This window comes from Aquarana catesbeiana, linkage group LG02 (assembly GCF_042186555.1).
Source record: "Aquarana catesbeiana isolate 2022-GZ linkage group LG02, ASM4218655v1, whole genome shotgun sequence".
Classification (NCBI taxonomy): Eukaryota; Metazoa; Chordata; class Amphibia; order Anura; family Ranidae; genus Aquarana; species Aquarana catesbeiana.
In genome coordinates this window covers 770,577,590-770,604,502 of record NC_133325.1, presented here as the reverse complement: position 1 = coordinate 770,604,502, position 26,913 = coordinate 770,577,590, and the positions used below count along the sequence as shown (strand labels likewise).

Genomic DNA, 26,913 nt, shown 5'->3' with positions numbered 1-26,913 from the left:
GGTCTTTACACAAAGCAGCCCCTATCCTCTTCCTCTGAGGTGCCCCAGCGGTGCTCCTGGCTCCTCCTCTTTATCGGGTGCCCCCACAGAGAGCCGCTTTCCCTGGGGGCACCTGTGTGGGTGCGCTCACGAGTCCCGCTGCTGCGTCCATAGACACAGACAGCAGGACTCTGCCCCCCGCTCTCATGTCACTGGATTTGATTGATTTGGCTTGATTGACAGCCAATGGCCATTGGCTCCTGCAGTTTTCAATCTATCCAATGAGGACAGAGACAGCGACTGGAGCTGCTGGGCTCGTTCTCGTCGCTGGACAATCAGGTTCAGGTAAGAAAAAGGGGGGGGGGGCTCTGGGGGCAGATGCAGCACAGAAGGTTTTTCACCTTAATGCATCGAATGTATTAGGGTGAAAAACCTTGAGGGTTTACTCCTTTAATACAGAGAATGCATTAAGGAAAAAAAACCTTCAGCCTTTAGAACCACTTTAAGACCTATCCCTTTGCCCCTGTGAAGCCCCTAGGATGAACATAGGCCTTGACTTCCTGGTAAAACTTGGAACATGAGAAGACCAGGTTGCAGCCTTGCAAATCTCACAAGCAGCTGAAAAAAACAAGGAGGAACTCGCTGATCTAGGAGAATGTAGAAACTTGTTCTTAAGCCTATAGGTTTGGATGATGAGTCATTAAAGCCACTGGTTCTCAACCCTGTCCTCAAGTACCCCCAATAGGCCATGTTTTGGGAATTTCTCTTAAATAAAATATCTGCATAAATTACCAAGCCAGGCTTTGATTTAAAGCACCTGTGCAAGATAAAGAAAAACCTGCAAATATGGCCTGTTGGGGGTACTTGAGGACAGGGTTGAGAACCACTGATCTAAGCCACCTAGCAATAGGGAAAGGAGAGGCATACTGCCTCTTACAGGGACCTTCATAAATTACCAAAAGGGAGTCATTCCATCGGAAAAAAGCCGCACATGCAAACAATAGATTGATATCCCCTTGCGATGAACCAGTGCAGGGCAGAGAGATGGATATATATATATATATATTATACTATATATTATTATAGAATATGCTTTGATAATATACAGCTAGGTGGCTCTAAATTTGTGTCTTGCAGCAAGTGCCCTGCTAGAATGCTCACTGTACTGTGACACACAAATCTGTAATGTATAATCCTGTAAGCATAAATGCTATCAAAAATTATTTTCAGGCAAACAATACCAACTGAAAAAAAATATTTCTTGAAATAATGTTGTTTTTGTGCGCTTACATATGTCAGCTGAGTCTTTGAGACTTCTTTCCCAGGAATTAAAGAGCCTTCGCATGCTGGTGAAAAGCTTTAAATTTCCTTTGCTGACGTCATCCTCTCCATGAACAGATTTTTTAAGTTCCTCTCCAAAGTGATTAATTTTCTGTTAGAAAAAAGGATAGAAACATATAAAATGGCATTGACATTGCAGATGTTCTAATATAATATATACAGGAGAGCAGAGGTTTAGCTAACAAGTGACAGGACCCTCATGTAGCGTTTAAACTGGGGCCGCCCTTCACTTTCGCTATTTAAAAAAAAGGTAAGCTTCCCAACTGTCCACAAACATATAGCCAAATGTTTGTGGACACCTGACTATTACACCTATATTAGATTGTTGGACATCCCCTTCCAAAACCATCGGCATTCACATAGAGTTGGCCTCCCATTGTGGATATAACAGCTTGCACTCTCCTGGGGAGGGCTTTCCACAAGAGTCTGCCTGTGGGAATTTTTCTCATTCAAAATTTTTAAGGTCAAGTCCTAAGGTAAACAAGAAGACCTGGCTCATAATTGGTGTTCCAATTCATCCCTAAGGTGTGCGGTAGGGTTGAGGTCAGGACTATGTGCAGGCCGCTCAAGTTTCTCCACACTAAACGTATTCATTAAGCTCATTATGGAGTTGGCTTTGTACATAGGGGCACCCATTATGCTGGAAAAAAAGGGCCTTCCCCAAGCTGTTCCCACAAGGTTGGAAGCACAGTTGTCTACAATGTAATTTGTATGCTGAAGCATTAACAGTGCCCTTTACTTGGAGTTCAATTTGGAGGTGAATTTCACTTACTTTTGGCCAGAGTGGTAGGTGTGATGGTTAGGTGTTCAAAAATGTTGGCCATATAGCATATTCTACCAACCAGATGTTATGAGTTTTGAGCAGAGGGGAGATAGAGGTGATTGAATAGACTTGCACAGACCATGGACTTCAGGATATGGTGACTGAGTTGCCTGCTTACAGGCTTGACTGGAAGCATAATTCCCAATATCCATCTATTCGCATAACTAAGAAATCTGTTTTTACAGCTAGATTAGTATTAGATAGTTAGTGTACTTCCTTTGCCTACTTAAACTGTTTTTCTGATAAGGGTGATGACAATGGCTGTTAGTATCTTTCATATTCCACATGAGAGTCCACCTCTAGCACTCTACCCTGTTTCCTGATAATCAGGAGCTTCACCTAGCCTGCTTGGAGATTTCTGCTACATGGACCTCTATGGACACATCTTCTATGAACAAATCATCAATTCTTGCTTTTCCTTTCCACCTGGCTCTGTGATACCCTAATGTGAAGTTTCTTCAGTGGGAGCTTTTGGTTCTTGTTCTGCGTGAAGAGCTTCTATCTGCAGTTCCTTATGAATCTAGTAGACATGCAGGAGAATAGGCATTTAGAATCCTTTCACACCCAACTGCCTGCTGGGGCAACTCTCTCACACTCACAGGGTCAATATCTACATGATCCCTAGCAGTTCCTTTGGGCAGTTACGAAAAGTTTTTTCACATTTGTGCTTATCAGCGGCTGAAAAGCGAAATCCTGCACTAGGGGTCTACATCAGGAACTCTTCTGCTAAGGACATCGGAGGCCTAACCCCAAGCGTTAGCTCACTAGTTATGGCCTAAGAGCCTATCAGGAAACCCCTAGTCTACAAGATTTACATTGTTAACGGGGTCCCATTTCCTGGGGTTGCCAGCCCGGTCTCATATGTTCATGCCAACTACTTAGCCTCAAGGCCGCCAAGCTACTGGGTTTCTTGTGCAAACAAGAGACCTGCCTCCACCAAAACGCTGGCCAATCAAACCCACCAGAGCACCACAATCTCCATGTGAGCCATATTTCACTAAAGAGTCCCCAGGTATGGGCCACTCATCTTAACTGTCAAGGAAGAGACTGACTCATTGTCCTTCCTGCTTTACTGAATATGATATGAGCTTGCATAAGCCAACTTTTTTGAACACACAAACTACTCACAGTTTAACAATATCCCATTCTCTGCCCACTATGCCCACTGCCCACTATGCACAGTCTCTAATAAATAGTCCTCTAGCTATCCTGGTCTGGTCCACTTAGGGGAAGGAGAATTCTGGCATTCCCCAGAGGAGAAAAGTGTTTGCTATGCTACCCAATATTTGTTGTGAGAACCTTCAATACCCATGAGGGGTTTAGTCAAGAACACTTGTCTGCTTGGTTTTGTTTTGGCACAGCTTCCAGTTTAATATGAATGACAGCCTGTTTTATATCTTTGCCAAGCTCATACTTCTCAACTTTTTGAGATGAGAACGAGGGACACATATTAGCAAAAGTATGTAGGCATAGGACACACCCCCTGCCATGCCCCCTTAAAGAAGAATTATTTTAAAAAAATTGTTAAACCCATAAGTGCTTGTAGGAGGAGGTGTGGCAAATTTTGACCATGGATGTATCACTCTGTAGCTAAACTGAATATCTGAGCAGGCACCTTGTGGTTGAGGATTTATGGACCTGTGAAACTGCACTTACATTAATGAGACAGGTGACTTTTTCCATTTCAGACTCTGGGACCCCTGTGCCAATCATTCTCAGCCTTTCTATTGCCTCCTTGCGTTTCTCTTTGATCTGATTCTCCAAAGTGGGTAAACTTCCCTAAAAGTAAAAAAAAAAAAAAACGTATAAAATATAGTTACAGTACAAACACAGAAAATGATGTTTAGATCAGAAGTCTAGTGCATATCCTAAATTTGAACTCCAGGCAAACAGGTCAATACACAGATGGAGAGCACATAAGGAAACTATTTTACCTTCCAAAGTATTTGTATTTCGTGCCATTCAGGAGATCCATCCTATGCCTGGACAGTGAAAGGAGAAGCAGCAGATTGATGAACTCTTCTCTCTATCACTCTGCTCTCTCCTGCTTTCAGGATGCTCCTTACACTACAGCAAAGCTGATTGGCTTTTTGTGCCGTTTCCCCATTTACCATTCCGAGCTCTGCTATGGACTGCAGGACTGATGCTTTGAAACTGTTTTTTTTTAAGTATATATAAAAAAAAAAATCTTTTAACCACTTGCCTACCTGGCACTTTCACTTCCTGTCCAGACCAATTTTCAGCTTTCAGTGCTGTCTCACTTTGAATGACAATTGCGCGGTCATACAACACTGTACTCAAATTACATTTTTACCAGAGACAGATAGAGCTTAGAGACAGGCGTATTCCCATCAGGAGACAGGTGTGTGCTCCATCCAGGAGACAGGTGTGTGCTCCATCCAGGAGACAGGTGTGAGCTCCATCCAGGAGACAGGTGTGTGCTCCATCCAGGAGACAGGTGTGTGCTCCATCCAGGAGACAGGTGTGTGCTCCATCCAGGAGACAGCTGTGTGCTCCATCCAGGAGACAGGTGTACTCCCATCAGGAGACAGGTGTGTGCTCCATCCAGAGACAGGCGTACACTCCATCCAGAGACAGGCGTACGCTCCATCCAGGAGACAGGGGTACACTTCGTCCAGAGACAGGCGTACGCTCTATCCAGGAGACAGGTGTGTGCTCCATTCAGGAGACAGGTGTACTCCCATCAGGGGACAGGGGTGGGTTCCCGTAAGAAGAGGTAATCCACTTGAGAGCCAGCACTTCAAGTTCCTGGGAGGGTCTGTTTCTGTTGGGTGGGGCAAGATAAACTTATTTGGTTCAGATGGTGTCAAGCGTGTGTGGCGGCAACCAGGTGAGGAGTACAAAGACAAGTGTGTCTTGCCTACAGTCAACCATGGTGATGGGAATGTCATGGTCTGGGGCTGCATGAGTGCTGCTGGCACTGGGGAGCTACAGTTCATTGAGGGAACCATGAATGCCAACATGTACTGTGACATACTGAAGCAGAGCATGATCCCCTCCCTTTGTAGACTGGGCCGCAGGGCAGGATTCCAACATAATAACGACCCCAAACACACCTACAAGGTGACCACTGTCTTGCTAAAGAAGCTGAGGGTAAAGGTGATGGACTGGCCAAGCATGTCTCCAGACATAAACCCTATTGAGCATCTGTGGGGCATCCTCAAAGGGAAGGTGGAGGAGCGCAAGGTCTCTAACATCCACCAGCTCTGTGATGTCATCATGGAGGAGTGGAAGAGGACTGCAGTGGCGATCTGTGAAGCTCTGGTGAGCTCCATGCCCAAGAGGGTTAAGTCAGTGCTGGAAAATAATGGTGGCCACACAAAATATTGACAATTTGGGGCCAATTTGGACATTTTCACTTAGGGGTGTACTCACTTTTGTTGCCAGCGGTTTAGACATTAATGGCTGTGTGTTGAGTTATTTTGAGGGGGCAGAAAATTTACACTGTTATACAAGCTGTACACTCACTACTTTACATTGTAGCAAAGTGTCATTTCTTCAGTGTTGTCACATGAAAAGATAGAATAAAATATTTACAAAAATGTGAAGGGTGTACTCACTTTTGTGAGATACTGTGTATATATATAGATATATATATCTATATCTAGATATAGATATATATATCTATATCTAGATATAGATATATATATCTATATCTAGATATAGATATATATATCTATATCTAGATATAGATAGATAGATAGATAGATAGATAGATAGATAGATAGATAGATAGATAGATAGATAGATAGATAGATAGATAGATATATCTATACACACACATATATATATATATATATATATATATATATATATATATATATATATATATATATATATCTATAGATATCTATAGATATATAGATCTATATCTATAGATATATCTATAGATATAGATCTATATATCTATAGATATATATATCTAGATATAGATATATATCTTGATCCAGAAGTGGTTAAGATAAAAAGCCTCCTGCCTTCAGAACCACTTATATATCTTAAGGCCCCTTTCACACTTGTGCAAGCTGAAAGTTGCGCGACTTCGACACGACTTGAAACAACGCCTGTTTAATCCTGAGGTCTGCGGACCTCAAGTCGCATCAAAGTCAGACCAAAGTAGTACAGGGACTACTTTGACGTCGCTGCGACTTGATGTCGCACAGATATGATCGCCGGTACTCATTGGAAATCACGGGGGGTTCGACTTGCCAAACGACTTTGCAGTCCCAAGTTGCAGGACAAGTCGCACGAGTGTGAAAGGGGCCTAAATCACATTGCTAATGGCATATTGTATGTTTTTGTAGCCTAAATACTGAATTTTGTACCCAAAACTGTAATGTTTGGAAATGCCCTTAAAATCTTGGCTGTGCCAGTAAATTGTGGGTGTCGTGTTAGTAAATTTCCATCTGATGGGCTGCCAACACTGGGAGGTGGGTAGGAGGTGGGTAGGAGGTGGAACCTAAGGACGGAGCTTGGACGTGGGTGGGGGACGGAGACAAGAGGTGATTCGGAAAGGGGGGGGGGGAGTACTTGCACCTACAGTATTCTCTGAGAAAAAAAAAAAAAAAACATTCCTTTTCACTGATACAACCACAGCTGAAATGACGGTTTGTAAATGACTTACACTGATATGATCAACAAGTTCAATGGTCAGTTTTTCTGCAAGTTTCGGGATTGTAGCATAACCTTCATCTAATAGAACTCTGAAAAAATAAAAACAAAATACGGCATTAATTCCTCTGGGGAGCTTTGTAGTCTCCGTCCATCCAAGTGTGAATTGTATAACATTTTCTTATTTCTTAGGGTATCAAGATTTTTATGATTGCATTCTCAGACTGTCTAATTTACAATCAGCACCATGGACAGGAGGGATGCAACGATAACCGTTTTTTAAGACCAAGTACTGATACTTTTTCTCAAGTACTCGACGGAACCAATTACCGTTTTTTTAGGGCTCGCTCACACCATACATGCATGAAAACTCAAAGGAAAACTGCACAGATTTCAGTTGCATAGTAGAGCTGCACGATTAATCGTTAAACTATCGCAATCTCAAATCGACCCCCACACACACACGATCTTAACCGCTTCCAGACCGCCCCACATACATTCACCGCAGCAGGGCGGCCCTTCAGCACAAAAATCACGCACCTGTATGTGATTTCGATTGCCGGGTCTGGGGCGCGCCTCGCCGGCGACCCGCTCCCGCTGTGACTGGACACAGCGGGAGCCAATCAGCGCGTCCGGCGGACCCGACAATCGTTCCCGAGGCAGACAGAACAGCGGTCTTCCCATGTTAACAAGGCAGATCGCCGTTCTGTCAGAGGGGAAGATGGAGATCTTGTGTTTCTGTGAAGCAGGAACACCGTTCTCTGTCTTCCCCTAGGCAAAGCACCTCCCCCACAGTTAGCCAGCACTTCCAGGGAACACATTTAACCCTTTGATCCCCCCTGATGTTAACCCCATCCCTTGCCAGTGTCATTAGTACAGTGACAGTGCTTTTTTTTTTTTAGCACTTATCACTGTATTGGTATCACTGGTCTCCAAAAAAGTGTCAGATTTGTCCGCAACAATGTCGCAGTCCCGTTAAAAATCGCTGATCGCTGCTATTACTAGTAAAAAAAAAAATTAAATTACGTAAATCTATCCCATAGTTTGTAGACTTTTGCGCAAACCAATCAATATACGCTTATTGGGATTTGTTTTACCAAAAATATGTAGAATACATATTGGCCCTAAACTGATCAAGAAATTTTATTTGTTACATTTTTTTTATTGGATGTGTTTTATAGCAGTGAGTAAAAAATGTTGTTTTTTTTTTTTTTTTTTTTTAAATTGTTGGTTTTTTTTTGTTTATAGCACAAAAAATAAAAAAAAAACGCAGAGGTGATCAATTACCACCAAAAGAAAGCTCTATTTGTGGGGAAAAAAAGGACATCTTTTTTATTTGGGTAAAGCGTCACACAATTGTCAGTTAAAGCAACGCAGTGCCGTATCGCAAAAAAATGGCCTAGTCATGAAGGGGTGGGGTAAATCTTCCAGAGTTGAAGAGGCTAATCCAGCATTTCTACGATTCATGTAAAAAGTGCAGATATTAAGCATTTGCACACATATCGGTACTCGTGCAAATGCTCCGATACCTAAAGCCATTTTAAGGTGAAAAAACATCTGATGCTTACTCCCCCCCCCACCATTTACATACCTGAGCCCTTGAAAGTCCCACATCGAGAACGCGCTGGCCTCTCGGCTCTTCTCGGCCCGGTCTTCCTGGCTCTTCATTGGATAGATCGATAGCAGCGCAGCCATTCCATTGGCTCGCGCCAGTGTTCGTTTTGGCAGCAAATTTTGTTTTAGTTTTAGTCTTAGTCTTGGGACTAAAATGGCATTATAGTTTTAGTCCCATTTTAGTCTTCTGCAATTGTTTTAGTTTTAGTCGTTTTTAGTCGACTAAATCTCCAGTACATTTTAGTTGACTAAAACTGATTTTAGTCATCTAAAATCTAATGGGTGTAATTAAATTGTAATGCATTAGTTGTTAACATTTCTCTACAATTTCCAAACTCATTATATACAGCTGGAGTGAAAAATCTCATATGTTATTTATGGTATTGCGGTATGAACATGCACTACAGACCAGTGTTCATTTTGAAGTCAAATTTCAATTTAGTTTTAGTCTTAGTATTTTGACTAAAACGCCATTTTAGTTTTAGTCTCATTTTAGTCTTTTGACTAAAATGCCATTTTAGTTTTAGTCGTATTTTACTCATCTCAATTGTTTTAGTTTTAGTCGTATTTTAGTCGACTAAAATAGTATTCATTTAGTCGACTAAAAGGTTTTAGTTGACAAAATTAACACTGGCTCGCGCTGCTGTCAATCTGTGTCTATGGACGCAGAGTGTATGAGACGGGAGCGCCCCGTAAGGTACCCCCCTCGGGAGAGAGCATTGCGGGGAGGAGCCGAGAGAGCCGCAGAGGGACCCCAGAACAGGAGGATCGGGGCCAGTCTGTGCAAAACAAGCTGCACAGTGGAGGTAAGTATGACATGTTTGTTATTTTTAAAAAAAAATAAAAAATGAACCTTTACAACCACTTTAGGACAGGGATGACATTAAAGTTCATGTGTGTGTAAAGGCAGGCGTCTCAATACTTTTGACAATATAGTGTTTACAGCTATGAGGCTATAATCACACTCACACACCGGGAAGTGCACTGCTATTTAGGGATTCAATACAAAATGTTCATTTTTCAGGTTATGGCTTAGTTAGGTGCAATTAACATCTTTAGATGTTCTATCTTCTATCTTTACAAATCTTCACTTTTTGAGTTCAGTTTCATTTTAACCACTTCAGTCCCGGACCATTTGGCTGGCCAAAGACCAGAGCACTTTTTGCGGTTCGGCATTGCGTCCCTTTAACTGACAATTGCGCGGTCGTGCGACCTGGCTCCCAAACAAAAATTGACAGCCTTTTTTTTCCCCACAAATAGAGCTTTCTTTTGGTGGTATTTGATTGCCTCTGCGGTTTTTATTTTTTGCGCTATAAACAAAAAAATAGCGAACATTTAGAAAAAAAAAATGCAATATGTTTTACTTTTTGCTATAATAAATATCCCCCAAAAAATATATAAAAAAACATTTTTTTCCCTCAGTTTAGGCCGATACGTATTCTTCTACATATTTTTGGTAAAAAAAAAAAAAAAAATTTGCAATAAGCGTATATTGATTGGTTTGTGCAAAAGTGATAGCGTTTACAAAATAGGGGATATTTTAATGGCATTTTTATTATTATTATTTTTTTTTATTAGTAATGGTGGCAATCTGCGATTTTTATCGTGACTGTGACATTATGGCGGACACATCGGACACTTTTGACACTATTTTGGGACCATTGTCATTTATACAGCGATAAAAATGCATTGATTGCTGTGTAAATGACCCTGGCAGGGAAGGGGTTAACCACTAGGGGGCGATCAAGGGGTTACGTGTGTCCTAGGGAGTGATTCTAACTGTGGGGGGGAGGGGCTACCACTCACATGACAGCGATCACTGCTCCCGATGACAAAGAGCGGTGATCTCTGTCATGTCACTAGGCAGAACGGGGAAATGCCTTGTTTACAAAGGCATCTCCCCGTTCTTCCGCTCCGTGACACGATCGCGGGCACCTGGCAGACATCGAGTCCGCGGGACCCGCGGTCATGGAGCTCGGAGCGCGCGCGCCCACAATGCCGCTTCTTAAAGGGGACGTACCTGTACGCCCATTTGCCTAGCCGTGCCATTCTGCTGACGTATATCGCCGTGCGCTGGTCAGCATGTGGTTGACATCTTTAGATGCTCTCTTTACAAATCTTCACTTTTTGAGTTCAGTTTCATTTTAACAGATGGTGAGAACTAAACCTAAATCTCTCTGAAAATTCAAGGCATTTGGCAGTTGTGAATTGCCAGGCCAAGCCATGTTGTCTTCAGGGTTTAGTAATACCCTGTTTCCCCGAAAATAAGACCTAGCGTGATTGTCGGTGATGGCTGCAATATAAGCCCTACCCCTCAAATAAGCTCTAGTTAAAGTCCTTGTAGGTCTTATTTTCAGGGTAGGTCTTATTTGGGGGGTAGGGCTTATATTGCAACCATCACCGACAATCACGCTAGGTCTTATTTTCGGGGAAACAGGGTAGTGGGGAGATATAACGCAAGTGTTGCAAGAACGGTAGATAGTATTCCCATATTCCACAATTTGCCATCAAGCCAACTGGTGATGTGTCCCGGCTGCTAATATACACCTGAATACATTGTTAAATACAGCAGGGCATATAATCAAACATCGTCTGTTACTAAGAAGACCAAAATGATTGTCACTCTACCCAAAATGTTCATGGTTTTCAAAGAAAGCCCTCTCGTTCCTTATGGCATCTTCCAGACAAACGTTATTGAGTATCTCTTTCTGTCCGCGACACTTGACAATCATATAGCCTTTCCGGAGGGTGTAGACCAGGTTTCTCACAATGTTAACAACGTCTTCTTCTGCTCCATTGTCAACCAGGTCAGGCTTGGTCAAGATCCCTGGGAGAGAAGTTACAGGAAATGTTCAGCATTATCGAAGCCATCAAGCCTTCCTTCCCTGTCTAAAAAGGTACCCAATGGCAGCCAGCAGTTATTTCACGCCTAGGCGCGGCATATGAGAAGCAAGCAAATCCCGGACTGCTGCACAGCTTTAGCTATGAGTAAGCATCTTTGTATGTGAAACGCGTAAGCTAACACTATCCTCCGATTATATTTTTGATGGCTTTTGTTGGATTTTACTTATGAAATAAAGATGTCCGTTTCCAGAGTGCAGCAGTCTGGGATTTTCTTGCTTCTACAGTTTTCTGCACAGTCTGCACCTGACATTCATCGAGGGTGGAGGTTTGCTCCTACGATCCGTAGAGCTTGGAGAGCGGCATCTCCTTTCTAGGTGTGGCATATGAAAAATATTTATTGGAATGGCTTCTGATAGATAAAGTGGTTGCAAACCTCAGACATGAAATCTGAACAAAGCATATCTCTCTATAGTGTGTACTTGTCTCAAGCCAGAGCATGAAGTGTCATTTCTTTCTGATGCCCCCTTCCTCTGCTATCAGCATGAGTCACTTCTGACAAGTTTTCCTGACACCAAGAGGATAATGGTGACAGGGGAGGGAGCTCCAGCTGATTGACAGTCTCAGCTCTGTTCTTGTGAGCTGTATGAAGGGTGGGGGAAGGGGGGTGTCTTTTCCCGCCAATCAGCTCTCAGAGCTCTCCTCACTGAGCTCTGCAGAGTGTAATTTCAGCTCTCTGACCCCTTTTTTTTTTTGACGTCTCAGACAAGATTGATAAATTCTGAACTTTGTACGGCTGGAGTGAAGAGAAGACTGCAGATAAACAGGTACAACTTACATAGGAGGATTTGTTTCATCTCCGTGTATCACCTGAGACCAGTCACTCCACTGTGTATATCTAAGGGTTTACAAACACAATAACTAGCTCCTGCCTGCCGTATAGTAAAATGATGGTGGGCGGGATCCCCTCTTGTTCTGGGGCGACATCATATGAGGTCTCCTCTGTGTCACCGCTTTCGCAATGGCGTAGCTCTTTACCCATGTGATCGGCTGTGTCCAATCACAGCCGATCACATGTAAATGCGGAAGTGCCATTTATCGGAGTGTGAGGAGAGGAGAGCCAATCAGAGGCATCTCCTCCCAGGGGAGACCTGTACAGATAATCAGGGCACTGACCTTTAATGACCTAATAATCAGTGCAGCCCCAGCAGTGCCCATCAGTGACACCAATCAGTGCTGCTCATCAGTGCCACCTATCAGTGCCCATCAGTGACACCAATCAGTGCTGCCCATCAGTGCCACCTATCAGTGCTCATCAGTGAGACCAATCAGTGCCCATCAGTGACACCAATCAGTGCCCATCAGTGACACCAATCAGTGCCCATCAGTGACACCAATCAGTGCTGCCCATCAGTGACACCAATCAGTGCTGCCCATCAGTGCCACCAATCAGTGCTGCCCATCAGTGCCACCTATCAGTGCCAATCAGTGACACCAATCAGTGCCCATCAGTGACACCAATCAGTGCCCATCAGTGACACCAATCAGTGCTGCCCATCAGTGCTCATCAGTGCCACCTATCAGTGCCCATCAGTGACACCAATCAGTGCTGCCCATCAGTGCCACCTATCAGTGCTCATCAGTGAGACCAATCAGTGCCCATCAGTGACACCAATCAGTGCCCATCAGTGACACCAATCAGTGCCCATCAGTGACACCAATCAGTGCTGCCCATCAGTGCCACCAATCAGTGCTGCCCATCAGTGCCACCAATCAGTGCTGCCCATCAGTGCCACCTATCAGTGCCAATCAGTGACACCAATCAGTGCCCATCAGTGACACCAATCAGTGCCCATCAGTGACACCAATCAGTGCTGCCCATCAGTGCCACCTAATCAGTGCCCATCAGTGAGGCATATTAGTGCCTCCTCGTCAGTGCCACCTAATCAGTGCCCTTCAGTGCTGCCTCATCAGCGCACATCAGTGAATGAAAAATTACTTGTTTGAAAAATTTACTGACAGAAAACGAAGAAAAAACTTTTTTCTTTTCAAAATCTTTGGTCTTTTTTTAGCAAAAAATGAAAACCCCAATGGTGTTTAACCGCTTGCCGACCAGCCGCCACAGTTGTACTGCGGCAACATGGCTCGGCTGCGCGAATCTCCGTCATGTTACGTCACTTCCTGATTTGGCCACTAGGGGCACGCACGTGCCCCCTGCTCCCCACGGAAGCCGATGCGAGTGCCCAGCAGTGGTGATCACTGCCGGGCTCCTGCAATCGATCGGGGCACACCGAGAACCGGGATCTGTGTGTGTGTAAACACACAGTTTCTGGTTCTCTGAGGGGAGAAGAGACAGATCGTCTGTTCATACAGAGTATGAACACTGATCTGTCATCTCCCCTACACAGTCCCCTCCCCCCTTCAGTTAGAACACACATGAGGGAACACAATTAACCCCTTGATCGCCCCCTAGTGGTTAACCCCTTCCCTGCCAGTGACATTTTTACAGTAATCAATATATAGTATATTATCCCCCAATAGCCGTAGTAAAGGAGATTATAAATTCCCATCTAGGTTTACCCAAACCTCACCACCCGCCACATAGTCCAACTAGTCACCGGGAGGCAATCAATCTGATGCAGTTGAATTGTCCTCAATCCAGCCACCCCACACCTTAGGAGATGTGTGAACCGGCTCCGTTGAGAGCCGCTCACAATCTCCTGCTATGCAAATTGGATGCGGGGAAACCCATTTCCAATGCGCAATAGTGAGAACCCGGCCTAAAGGGAGGAATTTCCCTGGTAGTCACTAGAACTAGTGTTCCCATTGGAAGATTTCCCTCCTGCTCAAAAGACCACTCAAAATTGTCAATTGTCCTTCACTTTCATTCTTGATTATAATTGTCACAGGGTCAAATAGAGAGGGGGGATCTCCCTAACAGGGACACAGAAAGCATTAAAAAAATTATGTTCCAATCCCTCTCCACTCTATCCAAATAAAAAAAAAAAAAAAATAGAAAAATTAAGGGTCAGTTCACACCATAGAAACACAGTCCGGATGCGTTCCAGATGCTTTTTTTTTTACGCATTTTTGATGTGTTGCATTTTTGATGTGCGTTTTTGATGCAGTCTAGTGCATTTCCTCCCCCCTCTTTTTTCTGAACCTTAAATAAGGACATGTGTGTTCCAGTGCTTTTTTTTATGTGTTTTACCGCATTCCAGTACTGTCCAGTGCACTTTTTTTTTCTGGAACTGCAAGCACTGCTGTGAACTATGCCATTGAAAACCGTATAACCTACTTTCCATGTGTTTTTGATGCAGAAAAAAAAATGCACTAGACTGCATGTGGTGTGAACTGGCCCTTAAACCTTCCTCCCACTACTTACCTTCTGTTCACAATTTTAAAAAAAGCCCCTAAAGCCATAGATCTCAACTGTCCCTGATTTGGAACAATGTCCCTCTGTCCCTCTTTTCTCATTTGTCTCTCATTTTGGTCTGATTTATATAGTTGTAAATAAAATGCACTTTTTATCTATCAAAAAGTGTTTCCCAGAGCTAAACCTTTCATCTAAATTGCTGCATTTGTAAATTTCAAAAGCCAATATAAAGGAATAGTAGTGGTAAAAAAAACACTTGGGGGATTTAACTAATTATTATTTTTGTATAATTCTTCTTTAAGGGGGTGTGTCCTATGCCTACATACTTTTGCTAATAGGTGTTCCTCGTTCCTATCTCAAAAAGTTGGGAGGACAATCCACATCTGGTGGCAAGTAACAGTGACAAGCTGAATCTGGTGGCAGGTGACCTGGTAAGTGACAAGCTGAATCTGGTGGCAGGTAACCTGGTAAGTGACAAGCTGAATCTGGTGGCAGGTAACCTGGTAAGTGACAAGCTGAATCTGGTGGCAGGTAACTTGGTAAGTGTCAAGCTGAATCTGGTGGCAGGTGACCTGGCAAGTGGCAAGCTGAATCTGGTGGCAAGTGACAAGCTGAATCTGGGGGCAGGTGACCTGGCAAGTGGCAAGCTGAATCTGGTGGCAGGTGACCTGGGAAGTGACAAGGTGAATCTGGTCCCAAGTGTCAAGCTGAATCTGGTGGCAGGTGACCTGGCAAGTGGCAAGCTGAATCTGGTGGCAAGTGGCAAGCTGAATCTGGTGGCAAGTGACAAGCTGAATCTGGTGGCAGGTGACGTGGCAAGTGACAAGCTGAATCTGGTGGCAGGTGATGTGACAAGCTGAATCTGGTGGCAAGTGGCAAGCTGAATCTGGTGGCAGGTGACGTGGCAAGTGGCAAGCTGAATCTGGTGGCAGGTGACGTGGCAAGGGAAAATCCGCATCTGGTGGCAGGTGACGTGGCAAGGGACAATCCGCATCTGGTGGAAGGTGACGTGGCAAGTGACAAGCTGAATCTGGTGGCAAGTGGCAAGCTGGATCTGGTGGCAGGTGATGTGGCAAGTGACAAGCTGAATCTGGTAGCAAGTGGCAAGCTGAATCTGGTGGCAGGTGACCTGGCAAGTGACAAGCTGAATCTGGTGCCAAATGGCAAGCTGAATCTGGTGGCAGGTGATGTGACAAGTGACAAGCTGAATCTGGTGGCAAGTGGCAAGCTGAATCTGGTGGCAGGTGACGTGGCAAGGGAAAATCAGCATCTGGTGGCAGGTGACGTGGCAAGGGACAATCCGCATCTGGTGGCAGGTGACGTGGCAAGTGACAAGCTGCATCTGGTGGTAGGCGACGGTGGCAAGTAACATGATTAGTTCTTCCTCTGATTCTGATTCTACATTATGGTGAGTTGAACTATTTCATTCTATATTACAATGTAAGAATAGAAATAATGCGCTTCAATCCTCCTGACACCATATCAACCATGGTGCCATGATAACTGAAGCACCAACACCAGCAATTGCCCCGACAAATTGCCCACGAAAACCTACATCCCGCATTGCGCCCCCCAGGGTCTTGGCATAATTGTCTTTTGCACAGCTGGTCCCCGGTGCCAAAAAGGTTGGGGACCGCTGATCTAGGGGCAGTCTACAAGAAAAAAGAAAAGAAACTTCAAGTCAAATGCTGCTTGTAATCACTAGAGGCAAGCTACGAAAACTTCAAGTCATTGGAGGCTCAAGTGCTGTATCTAACCCCTGGGGGGGCAGTCTACAAAAACTTCAAGTCATAGCCAGGTCAAGAACTGCATCTAACCTCCAGGGACAGTCTGCATTTGTCTTCATTAATCTTCATATCTGTTGGTAAGGTATCAAAGCAAGTTGGTTTTCAATAACAGTTATTTTTTACCTAACGTCCTCTGTCCGCTGGGGTCCACAATTTTGGCCATTTCCAGAGCCTCCGTTGTTGCAATATCCACGTTACTGGGGACCACAACCAAATTTATGGTCTCCTGCTTCTTAATGTACTTGCTGATCATCTGTTTAATCTAGAAAAACCATGACATTTCCCAGTTAGCAGTTTGCTGTAATATAAATGTGACCGAATGTAAATGGGTTATGCAGGTGAAATGAAAAGAAACTTTCTAAAGCTATAAGTAAGTCTATCCTGGTAGATATTCAAGGACCGCCAATGCCAACTTTCTTTTGAAAATGCTGCTTATTTGGACTATTTTTTTGTATTTTGCAGCTTCCGTGCAGGGGCGTAACTAGAAATAGCAGGGCCCCATAGCAAAATGTTGTATGGGGTCCCCCTGCAAACAGCCCCCCACCCCCACAGCTGCCCTAGTGTCAATGCAGCGTGACCTGTGCCCAATACAGCGTGACCTGTGCCCCATACAGCCTGGTCTGCCTGTGCCCCATACAGCCCCACCTATGCAGAGGAAGAGGCAAGCCACCCGGATCAGCAGAGAGCGGGATTGCCCGCTGTAATAGCTTTCATTTGAATTTCCTGTCTTCCCGGGGCTCATCGTCACATAGCCCCACCTCTTGGCCCGACGCCTTTATTGACGTCACATGTCCCGCATTGGATCGGCGTTCTGTCTATCAAAGGCACCGGGCCAAAAGGTGGCGTGAGCCCCGGGAACACTGGAAGTTCTAATGAAAGCTCTTACATCGGGCAATTCAGCTCTCTGCTGATACGGACAGCTCGCCTCTTCCTTTCCTCTCTCTTCCCCTGGCTGGGAGACTGTGCCGGCGGTGCTCTCATCCTCACTGGGCCCCACTCGGCTGCGGGCCCCATAGCGCCCGCATGGGTTGCTATGGTGGTAGTTACGCCCCTGCTTCCGTGCTATCTGAGTCACTAGGCCAAAATAAGTATGCCGATTGTGTTGTCTTCAGCAGTTGTATAGGCAATACAATTGCATCTATGTTTATTACTTACAGTGGGGGAAATAATTATTTGATCCCCTGCAGATTATGTCAATTTGCCCACTTACAAAAAAAATGAAGGGTCTATAAATTTTATCATAGGTGTATTTTAAATGATAGAGACAGAATACCAACCAAAAATCCAGAAAAAACACATGATACAAATGTTATAAATTGTGTGTGAGTAAAATAAATATTTGATCCCCAAGCTAAACACGACTTGGTACTTGGTAGAGAAACCCGATGTAGCGCCCTCCTAGGTAGGTGCTAGAGAGTGTATATCGTTTTTGGCTTTTCTGCTTAACAGAGAAAATTTAGGTGAAAACTTAGGTGCTGTCTGCTTAACAGAGAGCTGTGATTGTTTAGTGAGGTCTGCTCAGTGTGTTCTGGTGCTGCTCACGCTGTCTTGAGGTTTCACACTGATTCAATAGAAATGAGGCATATTGGACAATGGGAGGAAACCCAGCAGGTGAGAACATGGATGTAGATCCAGCCCTGGCCAATTAGAAGGGGATGTGCCCCAGGGAATGCTGGGTGGCTGTATTTATATCTGAGGAGCACATGGGCTCGGGGGTTCCAGTCCAGCCCACCTCTAAAAAAAGAGAGGTTCAGGTGGGGAGGAGGCCGCTGCCTCTCCCCAGCATAGGCTGCCAAGCGGCCTCAGGTGACTGACCTGACGGCCTGAAGCCTTAAAGCTACAACCCAGGGTTCCAGTGCTAGCTGATGGAGGGAGGATGTCCAAGAATCTGGACTGATGTCACTGGTAGTCCCCCTCGATGCGGCAAAGTCAGCTTGTACCTTTATCAGAGGAACGGCCCCAAAGCATAATGTTTCCACCTCCGTACTTGACTGTAGGGATGGTGTTCTTAGGGTCATAGTCAGCATTTTCTTCCTTCAAAAATGGCGAGTCCAGTTAATGCCAAAGAGCTCAATTTTGGTCTCATATGACCACAGCACTTTCTCCCAATCCTTCTCTGAATCATTTAGATGTTCGTTGGCAAACTTCAGACGGGCCTGTATATGTGTCTTCTTGAGGGGGACCTTGCGGGCACTGCAGGATTTCAATCCATGGTGGTGTATTGTGTTACCAATGGTTTGTTTGGTGACTGTGATCCCAACTGCCTTGATTTCGAGGGACTGTCCCTGATTTGGAGCAAAGTCCCTCTGTCCCTCTTTCCTCCTCATTTGTCCCTCATTTTGGTTTGATCTATATAGTTGTATATAAAATGCACTTTTTTTATCTTGCAAAAGGTGTTTCCCAGTGCTAAACCTTTCATCCAATTTATAAATTGCTGCTTTTGTAAATCCCAAAAGCCAGTATAAGGGCCAGTTCATATTGCTGCGATGCAGGAACCCTGCGAATCCACTGCGGGTTTCCCGCATCGCATGTCTCCCGGCGGCAGTTCACACTGCCCTATGCGAACTGCTGGGAGTGTCATTTAAAAGTTAATGACACCCCCGAATCAGTTCGCATATCGCAGTGTGATCTTCAAACTTGGACAGGAATCGGATCACATGGGTGTGAACACCCATGCAATCCGATTCTGCTGTGGACCAAAAAAAAGGGTCCTGTGCGAGTTTCGTCCGAAAGTGATGCAAATTCAGCCATACTATCTGTATGGCTGAAATCGCATCGCACAGAGATCACTTGTGATTTGCACTGCAGTGCGGTGTGAATCGCATCCGATCTCGGACAACGCTGCCGTGTGCATCGGCCCTAAAGGAAGTAGTGATTAAAAAAAAAACGTTTACTTCTTTTTTTTATCTTCTTGTATAATTCTCCTTTAACCACTTCCGGACCGCCCACCATCCTTATACGTCGGTACTTTGAAGAGGAGTATCGTTGTTATGGCAGCAGCTAGCTACCATAACCCTGGTATCCTCTTCTTCAACGGGCGGTCCACTATAAGATAAAAGTGGTCTCTGCGGCGGATTCGCCGCAAGATCACTTTTATCGGCGGCAGGTGAGGGTCCCTCCCGCCACGCTCCGGTGCCCTCCATGCCCCTCACCGGAGCCATCGGCAGTGGTGGAGGCGATCGGATCCTTCTCCTGGCCTGACATGGAGACGAGTGAGGGGAACCCATCTCCATATCATTGCAGGGCGAAAGTGGAGTCAAAATGTCACTTCCGCCCATACCTCTTAAAGGGCCATTTTTTTTTTCATTTTTTTAAAATGACAAAAAAAATTTTATTGCATTTTAGTGTAAATATGAGCTCTACTAAGGTCTTTTTGACCCCAGATCTTATATTTAAGAACTCCTGTCATGTTTTATTTCTATTACAAGGGATGTTTACATTCCTTGTAATAGGAATAATAGTGACACATTTTTTTTTAAAAGAACAGTGTAAAAGTAAAAAATAAAAGGTAAATTAAATAAGAAAAAAAAAATGTTAAACGTGCCCCATCCCGCTGAGCTCGGGTGCAGAAGCGAACGTATATGTGAGTAGCGCCCACATATGAAAATGGTGTTCAAACCACACATGTGAGGCATCACCGCGATCGGTAGAGCAAGAGAAATAATTCTAGACCCAGACCTCCTCTTTAACTCAAAACATGCAAACTGTAGAATTTTTTAAACGTCGCCTATGGAGATTTTTGAGGGTCAAAGTTTGTCGCCATTCCACGAGCGGGCGCAATTTTGAAGCGTGACATGTTGGGTATCAATTTACGCAGCGTAACATTATCTTTCACAATATAAAAAAAATATTGGGATAACTTTACTGTTGTCTTATTTTTTAATTTAAAAAAGTGTATTTTTTCCCTAAAAAGTGCGCTTGTAAGACCGCTGCGCAAATACGGTGTGACAGAAAATATTGCAACAACTGCCATTTCATTCTCTAGGGTGTTAGAAAAAAATATATAATGTTTGGGGGTTCTAAGTAATTTTCTAGGAAAAAAAACAGTTTTTAACTTGTAAACAACAAATCTCAGAAAGAGGCTCGGTCCTTAAGTGGTTAATGGATCAGTGTGAGATGTTGGGATCACCAGTGTATTTGGCTTGCAATTGACTTCCTTCTGACCTGAAGTTGACCTGCATCTAAACTGCATCCATCTGCCTATCCTATGTGAGGCCATATGATACAGTATATGTAACAAACAAACCTTATGTCCAATATCTGCCTGTTGATTGGCTAGGGCAACCCGTGTGATCCCGGGGAGATCAATCAAAGTCAGGTCTGGAACATTCGGAGATATAACTTCCAGGGTAATAAGTTCATCACTGACCCCACTCCCTGCACCAGCAATGCAGTCTTGAGCTAGGAGAGAAAAAGAAGGAATGGGCAAACAACACAAAACTTTACTTTAGGAGAGAGATGCCTGTTAAGGAACAAGACTTGTATACATGTTTGTGGGTATCCATTTGGCTGTAGGTTTTGTTTTATACAGTAAGCCTTTGGCAATGCAGTAGGAGTGTGCACCCTTCTTTGTGCTCTTTTACATATGATCGGGCGTTTTAGTCTGTGTCACAGTGTTACCCTAACCAACAGCAACCCCCCCCCCCCATCTCGGAGGAAACGTCACCTGTAGTTCCGCTGGACTGGTAAGTAAATGGCCCCCCCTTCCCTCCCCGGGCACGGTGTGTGGCACGGGTGCTTCCTGGGGTGGCTGGTCCCTATGGGCTTCTCCTCCTCCCCTGCAGGCCTGGGCTCCTGTACCTTACCCCCTCCCCACGTGGATGACCTGGTGTTGGTGTTCCGGATGGGAGGGCTTTCTCTGGGGCCGCGGTGCTTTCATGGGTATTCTTACCTGTATTCCCAGCCCCCTTGTTTTGGACAGAGAGGGCCCATCAGTGTTTGGTGACTCAATTGCATGTGGGCCCCCTCCCTGGTTGGTGTGGACCAGTGGCTGTGGGGACATGCAATGCTGGTCACCGCTCTGTATGTCTCTTCTGCTCTAAAATCTTCTACCTTGCCTGCTATCAATTTGCTTTGGATTATTATTATTAGTACAATGAGCCGTACATACTCAGCTTACTATACAATTTCGGCATGCCTTGGGTGCCTGGTTGAATTAACTCCCATGTGCATGCTCAAGATGCTCATATTGACACTGGAAGACCTGGATTGCAGCAAAAGGAGATTGCTGATACCACATTACTGGAGGGAGGAAGCTTTGGAAGGTAAGGGTGGTAAAATGTGCAAGTATGCTGTGAATATTATGTCAAGAGCCCACCCACCATGATACAGACTTATTAAAAGAGCAGTCTCATGAGCAATAAAAACGTAACAGTCAGTCAGTTGATTCATATTTAAATGCTTATCTTTGTTTCTAAAAAGAAATGTTGAATGATTCTTCAGTATTTCGTGTCTTTATTGCTGCTAGTATTGCCTGTCAGCTCCACCCCTGTAGGAAGCCCGATTTGTGGACTTTCCTTTTGTGGCGCTCAAGCAGAGGTCTCCTGCTACCGCCTCCTTTGCTGTGAGCATGTCTGTGAGAAAGTCCTGGGTATGTGTTTACAGTCTCGCTGACACTTACCATGCATTAGTAATAATGGCATGGGTCCTTGGGCTAGCACCTGGTGCCCGAGACAAGTGGCGTCAGTAACATCTAATTAGGTATTCATCCCTTACTAAACAGTGTGGTCAAACAGTGGTGGAGGAAGGGGGGCAACTGTCCACCATGCTAGATCAGCGTCCACAACCCTGGTGAATACAGGGCAAACACTCTGCTCTGCCCTCTCTGGAATTACAGGATTGCTTTACCTTTTCTGACCTCATGCTCCACTTCGCCTGGGTTTTTAAGTTTTACTTTTTGGTCACGGTACTTGATTTCACCAGTCCACTTCGAGCTCTTTGAAGACTTTTTTAACCTAAGTTCCAGGGGACAACGAGTGACAATACCTTCACGAAGCAAAAAAAAAAAAAAAAAGAAGAAGAAAATCACCACAGAGAATGATTAATTACGTTTTTATATTTACTAAAGGGGTAATTTCACTCAATATATATTATATTTTAGACAAGAATTAGAAATATTTTATGATGTTTTTTAAATATTTTATATTTCTTATAGTTTATATATTTTTAGCAAGCGGGTGGAGCTATTGCCATTGCCTCCATTTCACATGCTTACTTATCTGTTCTTAGCTCTGTTGAAAAAATGACCTGCTGTTTACAGTGCTCATTAGCTCAAGGTGAAATTTTATACACATATGTGAATAAGCCATTTCCCTTCCTTCATCCCTCTTCTTATGCCCCGTACATACAATAGGATTTTCCGACGGAAAATGTTCTATAGGAGCTTGTTGTCGGAAATTCCGACCGTGGGTAGGCTTCATCTGACATTTACCATCGGAATTTCCGTGACACAAAATTTGAGAGCTGGTTCTCAAATTTTCCAACAACAAAATCCGCATGCTCGGAATCAAGCAGAAGAGCTGCACTGGCTATTGAACTTCATTTTTCTCGGCTCGTCTTACGTGTTGTATGTCACCGCGTTCTTGACGTTCGGAATTTCCGACAAGATTTGTGTGTCCGTGTGTATGCAAGACAAGTTTGAGCCAACATTCGTCGGAAAAAAAACATGGATTTTGTTGTCGGAAAATCCTATCGTGTGTACAGGGCATTAGTGTGTTCAAAAAAATATGTTGGAAAGAAATAATAATAAATCCGGTATAGCGGACATGATAAATTTGAACATTACATAAAAAATTTACTTAACCCTTTTACGACCATGGACCATTGATGCACAGATGTCCAGAAAAAAACTTAACGGCTTTGGTTACCCAACAATAGCTCTATGACTGATTTGCCCATAATATATATATATATATAAATGTTTTATGGGGTTGAGGTCAGGAGTCTGTGCAGGCCAGTCAGGTTCCTCCACCCCAAACTCACTCATCCATGTCTTTAACCACTTGCGGCTCACGTTCTGGGTGGAAGTCATATGACGGCTTCCCAGAACGACTGCTCTTGTGCGCCCACAGGGGCACGCAGCGCGGCGATCACGGTCGCTCCGTGTTGCTAGGACACGGCGCGATCCCAATCTGTGTAAAGAGCCACGGCCGTGGCTCTTTAACCATGTGATCGGCTGTGTCCAATCACAGCCGTTCACATGTAAACACAGAGATGCCGGTAATCGGCGCTCCTTGCCTCACACTCACAGAGTGTCAGGAGAGGAGATCCGATCAGTAGCATCTCCTCACAGGGGACAGCTAGGTATATAATCAGGGCACTGATCATCAATGCCCTGATTACAATTAAGTGCCCACCAGTGCCAGCAATGATTGTCCACCACTGCCAGCAATCAGTGCCAACCAGTGCCCACAATTGCCACCAATCTGTACCCACAAGTGCCAGCAATCAGTGCGCACAAGTGCTAGCAATCAGTGGCCATCAGTGATGCCAGTCAGTGCTGGCTATCAGTGCTGCCCATCAATGCCCATCAGTGTCGCCTATCTGTGCCCACCAGTGCCGCATATCTACGCCCACCAGTGCCGCATATCTGTGCCCAGTGCCCACCAGTGCCGCCTATCAGTGCCACCTATCTGTGCCCATAAGTGCAGCATATTCGTGCCACCTCATCAGTGCAGCCTATCAGTGCCGCCTCATCAGTGCCCATCAGTGAAGGAGAAAAATTACTTATTTACAAAATTTACTGCCAGAAACTAAGAAAAACATATTTTTTCTTCAAAACTGTCTTTTTTTTTTTAGGAAAAAATAAAAAACCCAGGAGTGATTTAATACCACCAAAAGAAAGCTCTATTTGTGTGAAGAAAATGATAACAATTTCACATGGTTACAGTGTAGCATGACCGCGCAATTGTAAGTAAGTGCCCAGTATTGAGGTGGTTAAGGACCTTGCTTTGTTCACAGGTGTGCAGTCATGTTGGAACAGGAAGGGACCGTCCTCAAACTGTTCCCACAAAGTTGGGAGCATGAAATTGTCCAAAATGTCTTGGCATGCTGACTCCTTAAGAGTTCCCTATATGGGAACTAAGGGGCCAAGCCCAACGCCTGAAAAACAACTCCACACCATAATCTCCCCTCCACCAAATGATTTGGACCAGTGCACAAAGGAAAATACATAAAGACATGGATGAGCGAGTTTGGGATGGAACTTCCCATAGACACACTCCTAAACCTTGTGGACAGCCTTCCACGAAGAATTGAATCTGTTATAACTGCAAAGGGTGGGCCAACTCAATATTGAACTAAGACTGGGATGCCATTTAAGTTCATGCGCGTGTAAAAGCAGGTGTCTCAATACTTTTAGTAATATAGTGTACGTGCCAGATCTGATCTGTGGTTCTGAATGAAAGGCTCACGAGGGAATTGTTCCAATGTTAGTTTTCAAGAAGACAGCCTCTCACTCACTCTGAAGGAAAATCTCTCAAAAGAAACATAGGCAAAAACACAATTTTAGTAGGGAGCGCTAAAGGGTTAGAACATCTGACAATGCTTTTCTGCTTTGGTGACAACCCCCCACTCCTCCTTTCAAAGTGTGGGCATCACATGATATGAGGGAGAACCCCCCCCAATGGAGTCAAAGACAGAAATGAAAACCTGACTGAGATTGTAACTCTTACCCAATCTAAAGATTAAAAAAAAACATTTGTAAGAATTAAAGAGGAGTTCCACCCAGGGGGTCCATTAAAAAAAAAAAAAAATTAAAAGTCAGCAGCTACAAATACTGCAGCTGCTGACTTTTAATTGGACACTTACCTGTCCCAGGGTCCAGCGATGCGGGGGATCGAAGCCCCGCTCGCCCCCCCCTCCGCTCGTCGGCGCCGGCATTTCAACTGTGGGCGCCGGGCTGTGGCTTCACAGCCTGGCACCCACTGCGCATGCGCGAGCGGCGCCGCGCGCCGTGATTGGCCGCTCAATCACCTGGGACCTGTAATGGGTCCCAGATGATTGACAGGAGGGAGGGAGCAGAGCCGAGCCCTTCCTTTGCCGAGGGGGAAGTGATGTCACCAGCCCAGGCAAAGGAAGAGGCAGACTACGAGGGACCACCTAGCAACAGGCATTTAGAAGTAAGTAAAAAAAAAAAAAATATCCAAATTTTTTTTGTTTTGTTTTTTAGAATTTTTCAGGTATTTTTGTTTTTTTGGGTGGAACCCCACTTTAAGGCTGAACTCCAGGCATTCTTAAATTATTGTTATATCTAATTGGTAGAGAAAGAAGCTGCATTACTTAACTTATTCCCTATCCCAGGAGTCTCCAGCACTGTCCTCTTCTCCCTGAAGCTCCGACCTGAGGGTCTTTCCTTGGCATTATGTACATTGCAGGGCAACTGTGGCTGTGAGCGGCTTAGAAAGGAAGCTGCAGGGACCCAGTCACAAGATAGAACAATCCTACTGGAGTGCAGAATAAGGCAATTTCTCCTCATTCCAGCATCCCTAGACATAGCGAGCTATTAACCTTTGTAGTGTTCTCCAGCCCAGAGTTCAGAAGAATTCCAGATATGAATATTGTATACATAGTTACAATACTCCAACTTAAACCAATGTAACTACCCTGTTTCCCCGAAAATAAGACCTAGCGTGATTGTCGGTGATGGCTGCAATATAAGCCCTACCCCCCAAATAAGCCCTAGTTAAAGTCCTTGCAGGTGTTATTTTCAGGGTAGGGCTTATTTTCTGGGAAACAGGGTAGGGCTTATTTGGGAGGTAGGGCTTATATTGCAGCCATCACTGACAATCACGCTAGGTCTTATTCTCGGGGAAACAGGGTAGGTACAGTATATACATTTTCTGGCTGATGCCCCATCACTGAAGTAGACACCACTACTCCAGTGATCTCCATTAGCTTCTGGGTCCTGTGCTGGGCGGCAGGCCTGCTGGATTCTCAACACAGGAGATCAGCCGCTTGGCAAGCTCCGCCTTTCTAGCTCATCTAATTAGGTAACACTTTGCATTAATGTCCAATGTTCAAGTCTGAAGGAGGGCAACTGCAGGTCAAATGCACCTATCAATGAATTCTAAATTATCTCAGAAGCTTCTCAACCTGAAGCTTCCCCCCCGCCCATGCCCCCTTCCATGACTTTTCGATCAAGATCATCAGTCCCTCCCCTCACACCAAGGTACTAGGTGTAATCCTAGACTCTGACCTGTCCATTCAGCCCCAAATCCAATCGTTGTCAATAGCTTGTAGACGTCACCTCTGTAACATCTCTAAAATTTGCCCATTTTTAACTAATGAAACCACCAAGCTACTCATTCACTCCCTTATTATTTCTAGCCTTGACTATTGCAACTCCCTTCTCATAGGCCTACCTCTTCATAGACTATCCCCCCTTTAGTCTATCATGAATGCTGCCACCAGACTCTTTTACCTTATCAGCTGTTCAGTGTTTGCCACCCCTCTCTGCCAATCCCTCCACTGGCTTCCAAATGCCCAGTGAATTAAATTTAATCTTGTCTCCAAATATCACC

General features: G+C 44.6%; 1 protein-coding gene across 1 annotated transcript in view; it reads right to left on the bottom strand.

The window, feature by feature from the left end:
• LOC141127730 (interferon-induced GTP-binding protein Mx2-like) overlaps window positions 1–26,913 on the bottom strand; it is a 68,488-nt gene that overhangs the window by 21,158 nt on the left and 20,417 nt on the right. Inside the window, exons 4-10 of the mRNA XM_073614481.1 lie at window positions 22,241–22,378; window positions 20,640–20,794; window positions 16,517–16,655; window positions 11,018–11,216; window positions 6,789–6,867; window positions 3,800–3,922; window positions 1,270–1,411 (exon numbers count right to left, since the gene is read on the bottom strand). Of these exons, the coding sequence (XP_073470582.1) occupies window positions 1,270–1,411; window positions 3,800–3,922; window positions 6,789–6,867; window positions 11,018–11,216; window positions 16,517–16,655; window positions 20,640–20,794; window positions 22,241–22,378 (975 nt within the window). The remainder of the gene's footprint in view (window positions 1–1,269; window positions 1,412–3,799; window positions 3,923–6,788; window positions 6,868–11,017; window positions 11,217–16,516; window positions 16,656–20,639; window positions 20,795–22,240; window positions 22,379–26,913) is intronic.